This window comes from Elephas maximus, chromosome 7, assembly GCF_024166365.1.
Source record: "Elephas maximus indicus isolate mEleMax1 chromosome 7, mEleMax1 primary haplotype, whole genome shotgun sequence".
NCBI classification, from domain to species: Eukaryota; Metazoa; Chordata; class Mammalia; order Proboscidea; family Elephantidae; genus Elephas; species Elephas maximus.
The window spans coordinates 61,231,971-61,242,451 of NC_064825.1; the positions used below are offsets into that span (position 1 = coordinate 61,231,971).

At 38.4% G+C, this 10,481-nt stretch overlaps 1 protein-coding gene across 1 annotated transcript; it reads left to right on the forward strand.

Annotated features, from left to right (window-relative positions):
- The first annotated feature begins 325 nt into the window (after positions 1-325).
- Positions 326-1,267, forward strand: LOC126080090 (olfactory receptor 10A2-like). Its single transcript, XM_049891396.1, has one exon. It carries the CDS (start codon positions 326-328, stop codon positions 1,265-1,267), a length of 942 nt encoding a protein of 313 aa, XP_049747353.1.
- Positions 1,268-10,481: the final 9,214 nt, after the last annotated feature.

Sequence of the window (10,481 nt, forward strand, 5' to 3'; positions counted from 1 at the left end):
TGGTAGTTCCTTCAGAAATTGAATATCTCATGTTTCTGACTTTGTATGGCTTTTCTGTACATTTAAAAATCATATAGAGAAATACCAATTCCTTCATAAGCTGATCAAGACCCATTTCAGAGATTAGGTTCTAGCCATTCTTCCTTGTGTCTTTATTCTCAGAAAACACGATACCCCTCCTCTTCCAACTGAGACTGTAACTTTTTCTCTCACCTTGACACTGAGACAAAATCTGAACAACAAATCCAGAATCTGACTCTTCCAATCAAGAATATCTTTGCATGTTCACTGTTGAGCACTTATGTCTATACTTATGCCTATACCTATGACTAGAGGAAACAGGACAAGAGTAAGTGAGTTTATCCTCATGAGCTTCTCTTCCCTACCTACTGAAATACAGTCATTACTCTTCATGACATTTCTGATCGTTTATCTCATCACTCTGTTGGGAAACAGCTTCATCATTATGGTTACCTTGACTGACTCGATGCTGCACAATCCCATGTACTTCTTCCTCAGGAATTTGTCCTTCTTGGAGATTGGCTTCAACCTAGTCATTGTACCCAAGATGCTGGGAACCCTGCTTGCCCAGGACACAACCATCTCCTTCCTTGGCTGTGCTACTCAGATGTCCTTCTTCTTCTTCTTTGGGGTGGGTGAATGTGCCCTCCTGGCCACCATGGCCTATGACCGCTATGTAGCCATCTGCAACCCTCTGCACTACCCAATCATCATGAACCAAAGGACCTGTGCCAATATGGTTGCAGCCTCCTGGTTTCCAGGTTTTCCAGCAGGTATTGTGCAGACCATGTGGCTCTTCAGCTTTCCGTTCTGCGGCACCAACAAGGTCAACCACTTCTTCTGTGACAGCCCAACTGTGCTGAGGCTGGTCTGTGCAAACACAGCAATGTTTGAGATCTATGCCATCATCGGAACTATTCTGTTTGTCATGATACCCTGCATGCTGATCCTATGTTCCTACACTCACATAGCTGCTGCCATCCTCAAGATTCCATCAGCAAAAGGAAAGCGAAAAGCCTTTTCTACCTGCTCTTCCCACCTCCTTGTTGTCTCCCTTTTCTATGTATCCTTAAGCATCACCTATTTTCGACCTAAGTCTAATAATTCCCCTGACAGCAAGAAGCTCCTCTCATTGTCCTACACTGTTGTGACTTCCATGTTGAACCCCATCATCTATAGCCTGAGAAATAATGAGGTGAAAAATGCCCTCAGCTGGAGCTTTCACAAGGCCCGACGCCTCAGCTAACGTATACCACAGACATAAAAAATGTAAGGCTAGGTTCTACTTACTGCGGAACAATCAGTTTTACATTTGGAATTCCTCTCTCCTTGTTTTCACTTCTCCACTGGGAAGAAATTAAGCTGCTGAAATGGCTATCGGAAAGCTCAGTGGAGGGAACGAAGCACAGAAGTAGTTTAGAGCTATCACTACTACTTCCAGAATTCCTCTACCTGTCCATTCTCAACTTATATTGAGTTTTTTTCCGGTGCAATCGGTATTGGACACTTCTGTAGCCAAGTTACTTCAGATGTTCACTTTCCTAATGTGCATTTGCATGATATACACTGAGGACAGTATGAAATTGCTTGTAATTTGAACTTGGGAACATACATAATGAAAGAGAAAAATCCATTAAAATCATCTTGTCACTTTCTCTTCCTCTGGGAAAATCTGACTTCATTCATCTGATAGAAAAATCTATGATTCCTCCCAATGCATAACTTTACTCACTGTCATATTTCAGTTCTCATGCCCTTGAGGCAAAGTAGGTTCTTTAAAACTTATTGATATTTAGTGTGGATATAGGAAAGTGGATCAAAAATCCTCATGCATTCATTTTTATAATCCCAATAATTATTTCCTTTCCTGCATCAATTTTTTTCCAGAAAGACAACCTGAGATTCCATGGACCCTCTATCTTGTTTTTAGGTTCTCCTGCCTTATTTAAGTAATTCTTTAAATTGCGATCATGGTACTTCTTCCTCCGAACCTTAAAAAGATTCACCTCGCACTAATATAAGTCTTCTTTAACAACAGAAAGGTTCTTCATGATTTTTTATTACTTCATTTTATGGATATACCATAGTTTAACCTATTTTTTTGCTTTTACAGATCACACTGTAAAGAACACCTTTATGCATACGTGTTTTTACATTTTGGCCAGTGTAGCTGACAGATGGAAAACTAGCAATTGGGTTTCTTGGGTAAAAGATAAAAACGTATGATATTTTACTGTACATTAGCAATTCTTCTCCAACATGATTGTACTATTTTTCATTCCCACCAGTAGGTACGAGGGTGCTTGCTTCTCCACCAAAAACTCACTGTTGTTGAGTTGATTTCAACTCATAACAATCCTACAGGACAGAGTAGAACCATGGGGTTTCCAAGGCTGTAAATCTTTAAGGAAGCAGATTGCCATATCTTTCTCCTGCAAAGCGGCTGGTGAGTTCCAACCGCTGACACTGTTGAGTAGCCGAATGCTTTAACCGCTGTGCTACCAGAGTTCCTTGTTTCCCCACAGTCTCATCAATAACATCTGTCATCAAATATTTGTAATTTTTAAAATATTCTAGGTAAAAATAATAGCGCTATGAAACTTTAATTTTAACAAAATAATTTTGAAGAAAAAGGAATAGATGAGTAAGTCAGAGAAAGTGTGCCTATCATTCAAACTTCTGAGTTCACAGTTCAGACAATTAGCAGTTGATGATATTGGTATGCTATTTTCACTTCTTGAAAGGTTGTTTTCACCTTTATTGTTACCAAATCCATCTCATCTTTCAAGGTCCATCTGTGACCCACCAAGCCACATAAACTACCCTCTCCTATATGCACCCATTCCAAGTTTAAGAATACCCAGATGCCATTGAGTTGAATCTTGACTCACGGTGGCCCATGTGTGTCAGAAAAGAACAGTGCTCTACCTGGTTTTCAGTGGCTGATTTTTTAGAAGTAGATTGCTAGACCTTTTTTTCTGAAGTGCCGCTAGGTGGACTTGAACCTCCAACCTTTTGGTAAACAGCCAAGCATATTAACCATTTGTACTACCCATGGAATCTATTTAATAATAGATAACTTATGTGCATACCATTCTGTATTATTATTATGTTTATCTTCTCCAATGTACCTGTCACTCTTTGAAAATAAAAACTGCACATATGACATATGCATTCCTGAACACCTTATGTTCTGCAAAACTCTATACTAAAAATAGGGTAAAAACTATAGAGATGCTGAAGGATCCGTGGTTGCCAGGGGGCCAGGGTGGGAGGGGGGTGGGAATGAATAGGTACAGTGCAATACAATTTTAGGGAAGTGAAACTATTATGTATGATACTGTAATGATGAACGTATGACATTATGCATTTGTCAAAATCCATTGGACTGTATAACATAAAGAGTTAACTAATGGATACTATGGACTTCAGCTAATTCTAATGTATCATCATCGGATAATCAATTCTAACAAATGTACCACAGCAATGAAAGATGCTAATAATTGGAGAAACAGTGTGCATGGAGAGGGAGATATACAGGAATTCTCCATACTTTCTGCACAATATCCATTTAAAACTCATCAGTTACATAGCTGTTTTATTGATGTTAGGCACTGATATATATACATGCATATAAAAACCAAAAAACCTGTTGCCTTCGAGACATTCTGACTCATGGCAACCCCATAGGACACAGCAGAACTGCCCCATAGGAGGTCTGTGGGATGGGGAAGACGGACGAAGTAAAATTCCAGGGACCTCTGGCTTTTGCTATGCTAAAGGGGCTCCTGTGCATGAGGCAGTTATTAGAAAGGCTCAGGTGCAATCTGTTAGAAGCAAAGTTTACAGAGGCTAAGAGAGGGCAGTCAAGCTCATCAGTGACTCAAGAAGACTGAAGAGGAACTCTTACAATGTCTGCTGCAGGTTTCCCTTCAGAAGTGCTCCTCATCAAGTCTGAGCCTTGAGTCAAGAAAAACTCCAAATCCTTTAATCAGAACATTCAAAAATGACCGTTGAAATCCCAAATCTTAAAACATAGTTCAACATGTGGTGACCTCCCCAAGTTCAACGTTTACCCACCAATGTGAGTTGCTGATACATCTAATTTTCTCGATAGTTCTCTGAGTAATTTTAACTAAAAATTTTAACTAAAAACCATATGAATATTGAAACTCATCTCCCAAGGATATAAATAGCAGAAACAGTAGAGTCTAACACATTAAAAAAAAAAAAAAAGCCAAACCAGTCGCCCTAAAGGAGAGAGTAGAACTGCCCCATAAGGCTTCCAAGGAGTACCTGGTGGATTTGAACTGCCGGCCTTTTAGTCAGCAGCTGTAGCTCTTAGCCACTACACCACCAGGGTTTCCAACACATAAGTAGAATATAAATATTCTCTTACTGTTCTCATCTTCTTCACAATGAACTCAAACTACAATGAGGGTGGGGATGGTTCTTTTTCTTCATATCCCACTTTCATATTGGGCCCCTTTGAGATTGCTAGGACTGAGAAAGTATCTCATGCTGACTAATTAACCTCTGAAAGACTTTTCTCTCAGCTATCCAAAGATATGGCTGAGGCTTTGGGATTGCTGTTCATAATAACTTTATTTACTTATTATTCAAGTCTCATGCTCATAGTTTAAATCCAAGAAAAGGGGAAATGGAGATGCAATTTTTGTAGCTGCATCATGTTATTTTAGTCACACATTCATCACAGCTGTCCTTTCACATTTTTACACGGTTCTTTGATATTTGTCTTCCTTTCTAAATTGTATATTCCGTGGTTCCAGGGACAGTTATTTATTAAATTTATTACTGAATCCCCAGTGCCTGGTACATATTAGTGAGCAGGGATGTTGATTAAACACTAGACAAGAAAGGTCTAACAAGGGGAACAATAAATAGCCATTCTCTTTTAATCTACTGATTCACCTCACTACTATCACTTGTGTTGGGAATATGGGCATTTCCCTAGAGCCAAGTACAAGGTGAATGTACCATGGAAATCAATCAAAATGGAAAACTGCAAACTATGTATATGGGGGGTGAGAAGGAAGGTCGAGTATTTTAAAAACTCCTTGTCGATAAATTTAGTCATTCACTTTGTGGACAAAGAACATATGTGCATGGCCTACGGTGGGTACTAAGCAAGCAATAATGAGGTCAAATATGGTTACGTGGTTATAGTAAGATGCATAGAATAAATGATCTTCGCATAAGGACTGTAAGAAATGAAGTTCGGAGGTCCATTAGAGTCTTTGGAAGACACTCTGATCATCTAGGGGCAATTTTATTACAAGGTACAGACTTTACCTTACTCCCTCAACTTCAATTTATATTCCAGAGGGGTTGGATTTTGAGAATATCAGTCAGACTTTTCTCCTCATCTTATTCTGAAGTCAATAGCCTCTTCAGCCAACGGCATCCCAATCCACTACTTACAGTCTTCACTAATATTCTCCACTTGGTCCAGGCAATGATTAATGAGTTTTCTTCTCCCTGCCTGAAAACTTCTGGTTCAGGCCAGAGATACTCCTGAACCAGCCCAATGAGAATCAAGAGTAAGGGGATGTGTAAAAGAAGATTGACATGCTATGCTAACCTGTCTCAGGTACAAACCTTGGAGAATAGACAGGCTGAGTTTTGTCCCTTTGCTCTTGAATCCTCTGAAGTACAGGAAAAATTGAAGCTACAGTGAAGAACTTCCTCCAATTATGATACTGAAGAATCTTCATGAATTTTTGCACTCCTGAGAATTCCTCAAAACTCACACCTTTCAGAAAGTGAACCTCTGACTTCACCTCAGAAGGAAGAAGCATTAGGGGAATAGCTTGTCTATAGTAAACAGCAGGGACTGAAACAGCCCTGAGACATAGCCTGGAATTCTCTAGAGTGATTGGCAAAGGCCCATCTCAGAGCTTCTGTGCAGTGACTTATGTTGCATAGCTCAGGGCTTCTTTAAAGGGAGTGACCCAGCCACAGGCCAAGATTTACCTGGGGTCCTGGTACAGCCCTGGTGTAAAGCTTGAGAATGTGACATAGACACAACCCAGAGTTCAACAGCAGTATGAACCCAGACAAGCTTAGCCCAGAGTTTCTTTGCAATGACTGACACAGACACATCCCAAAGTTTCTCTGGAATGACTTGCACAGGCAGACATAATTCACTCACTCAGAAATAGCATAAGGCATCTTCAGAGTGACTGACATAGACAAGGACTTCTCTGGAATATAATCTAGACAAATGTCGCTTGAAGGAGGTGAGTAAAGGGTGAGAGGATAGGGCACAGGGTTGAAATTTCTTATAGAGAGGATAATAGCTCACCATCAAAATATGTGTCTTCCTTGACACATTTCTGAGAGGCAAATAAGGAGATCATAAGTCTCAAGTAAAGAACATGAAGTTTTACAGGGATTGACAAATTGGGGAACCTGGGAAAGGATAGAAAACAATAATACATGCATTGTGCTTAGAATGTCAAAAGTGCATACACATATATTACCACACTCTATTCTTATTCTTACCACCATCCTGTAAGGTGAGTAGAACATTTATTATTATCATAATTTTACAGTTGAGGAAATCACAACTCAGAAGAGGTCATGTCACTAGCTCACAATCTGACAGCAAAAAACAATAACCAGTACTTTAACTCAAAACTTAGGACACCGAAGTCTTACACTCTTGCCATTATAATTATATGGTCTCAGACTATCATTTATATGGTAGTTTCACAAAGTTCTTTTAAGTATGCTACCTAATCCTTCCTGTTGAAACAAAGCACAGAACCTCCAAAATGTTACCTCTGAAAGCATACACTACAGACAGATGTAGCTAACCGGCCAACCTCAACTAAGTTTCTCTATCACTTTCCCTTCTTTCCAGGTTCTCTCTCTCCCTATCTCTATAGCTGCAGTCACCACCACACTTACCAAAGGCTTTGTGCTCTGCAAGACCTGCAGTAAAATAGTACCTGAATTACAAATCCTTACAAACCTAACTACACTTATGCAGTTACAAGAAAGTCAATTCTTCAAAATCTTTCCCCGCAACTTCCCCTCTACCATTCCTCCTCTACTTAATAGGACAAAGAGATAGGAAGTTTAAAATAGAAGAAAAGATGAAAGGTATGAAAGAGAGGGAAGTATAGATGAAAAGAAAGGGGAATGTGAGAGAGAAAACAAGGAAAAAGTGGAGCTGCAAGTACAGGAAGGAGGCTGGTAAAGTCCTTAACCATGTTTTCATGTTGTGTTTCTTGCAGCCCTAGAGTCTTAAGAAGATGAAAGAGGGCCCACTTCAGGAGGCAGGAGAAAGGTAAAAGCCAAGCTAGTGGGGCTCTGAGCTCATGCCCCTTCTTCAATCTTACTGGATTTAAGTATTGGGATTGCCTGTCATGTTTGTTTGGATTTGTTTGTTTTTAATAAGGGGATTCCTCTGTTTTGAAAGTCAAAAAACTGCTGTTAGACATATGGAAGTTCCCTCAGCTTCATTAATTAGGCATTCAGAGATTCTCTTAGATAACTTCTGAATTTTCATCCTGAAAACATTTTTCTTTCCTTTTTTTTTTTTTTTGTTGTTACATGTTGGCCAGTGCCTAACTAGTATCACCTAGTTGTGTGTACCTACAAAATTCTCAATCTATGCTGTGTTGCTGGTTTCCTCTGGTTTCAGCCACCCTGGGTCTCAGCTACTCTTCATCGGATTGCTTTCTATTTATACAACACTGAATTACCAAAGGTTTGATCGAGAGTCTTTTTGAAACTATAGAAGTATCAATAAAAATAATAACAATAAGAATTAACATTTGTATAGTGCTTTATAATTCTACACTTATTTCCATATTTCTTACCATTCAGTGATTTAGAAAATTATTCAAGGTAATTTTTATAAAAATAATAATGATCATTTTAACCCACCATGGATTCACTAGGAATTTTATGACAATGAACTTCATTAACTTTTAAAAATAAATATTAGTATGTTAGGCCAATTAACTAATATTAAAATGAATGTTAATTAGTAATTCAACAAACATTTATTGTTATTTATCAGTGGCCAGACACTATAATGGGGATACAACAATGAATACGATCTGGTTTGTGTCCTTGAGGAGCTCACAATTTGCAGGAGAGGACATACATATAAAAATAATTATGAAACAAAAACATTGGATGTGTTTAAAATGCTGCTAAGACCACAAGGGAATGAGTAATTAATTATACCCAGCTGGAGGGTGGTCAGAAAAGGCTTTACAAGGAATTTGATATTAGATCTTGGATTAAAGAATGAGTATCAATATTGTTTATCTGCATTTCACTCAAGTATTTGATGAACCCTCTCATGAGATTTCTGTTGCTACATTAAAGAGATATGTTCCAAGTGTCAGTATATACAACTGTATTTATTTATACCCAGCCCATGTCTAAAAGGACTTAAGGTCTTTGATAGAAAAATTAGATGTCTTTCCAATTTGCTGAACAAATTTGCCCAAGAAGTATAGAGTAAAAAGTAGAGGGTCAGGGAAAAAGAGGATGACCCTCAACAATATGGATCGATACAGTGGCTGCAACAATGGGCTCAAACATACCAGCAATTGTGAGGGTAGCGCAGGACCAGACAGTGTTTTGTTTTGTCATACATAGGATCGTTGTGAGTCAGAACCAACTCAACTGTGCCTAACAACAACAAAAAATTGATGTCAACTCATTTTGGGAGACAGTTTAACTGATGTGCTACCAGGGACTTGGTTCTGTCCTAGAAAACATTTTGATTAAGTATTTGAGAGGAGTAGACGTAATGGTACAATCAATTATCCAAAGCAGTTACACTAAGGCTTTAAAAATATCTTTTCTAGCTAGATATATAATAACAAAACATTTAAATGGAATAAATATACCATGGAAGAGGAAATTCAACATATCACAGATAAAAAAAAAACTTAGAGGTCTTAATTGACTGTAGGTTCAACTGTAGAGCCAATTGTTCATCAAAATACTATCAAATTATCAAAACTTAGGCTATATTACTGAGTGCTTAACACTATGCTAAGTACAAAAGATACAGTGATGAACAAATAGATTTTTCCTAATGGTGCTAAGAATTAGATAATATAAGTAGATGCACACATACCCAATTATAAACCAAAAAAAAAAAAAGCAAATGAACAAACCAGTTGCCATCAAAATGACTTTGCCTCATGGCTATGCCATGTGGGTCAGAGTAGAGCTGTGCTAAATAGGGTTTTCAATGGCTGATTTTTCAGAAGTAGATTGCCAGGCCTTTCTTCCAAGGTACTTGTAGGTGGACTCAAACCGCCAATCTTTTGGTTAGCAGCCGAGTGCATTAACCATTTGCACCACCCAGGGACTCTGCTATAAAACTCAATTATAAAAGTGCTCTACTAGAGGTTTGCACAAAGCGGTATGAGAGAGTGAAAAAATAGTTCCTTGAGTCTGCTAGGGGAAGAGAGGGAAAAATCACAAAGAAAAGTGATGCTTCAACTGAAACTTGAAAGCTGAGATGAAAATTCTACATAGTTGCAGGGAGAAATTTTCAAGCATAGAGAGAAGCATGGGCAAATGCAAGGAGGTGTGCGAACAAGGTATGCGTAAGAAATAACAAATATTTTGGTGTGACTCAAGCATTGGCTATGCAGGGGATTTGAAACTGGACCAAAAACAAACAAAAAAAACCAACGAAAACCAGACAGCATAGAAAAGAACCTTGTTTAAGGATTTACACTTTAGCCTAAGGCTAAGAAAGAGTTTCTCAAAGATGTTGAGCATGTAACTGACTTAATGAGAGTTGTCACAAAGATGACACGCACATCAAGGATAGATTTGAAGGTAATAACCTAGAAGTGGGTTCGTACAATATTCCAAGCCATCGTCAGGATGGAGAAGGTAACACTGAATCAATGTTTAGGAGGAAGAGTAATCAAGTTTGGGGGATAAATTAAAGGATTATATCAGATATCTGGATTGTCCAACTGGGTTGCTGCCATTTACTGAAATGGGTTAGATACAAGGAGGATGCTTGAAACCTGTGTAAAGTCTATGAAGTTGTGTGCTATTCTTATGTGTCTAAATACCTTGTAAAAGGAGCTCACTATGCCTGCATTAGTCTATACAAAGACTGTCTTTCTATAGAGAAAACATTTACATATTTCCCTGATTATTTTCCACATTTTTCTCATTATTCATTCATTCAAAAGCAATCCCTTGCCAGGCATTGAGATAAAATTTGAAGAAGACACAATTTCCACTCTCAAGGAGTAAACCATCTAGAATATGAGACAAATATATAAATTAATGATTATTCTACAACAAGCGCTATGAAAGCAGTAACACAGGTCTCCAGTTTTGCTAATACATTGAAATTTCCTGTCCATCTTTGGAAACTGTCTTGCTTTTTGCTCTCTTACTACCTACCCCGTCCTAGAGACTTCTGCTTGTCCTAA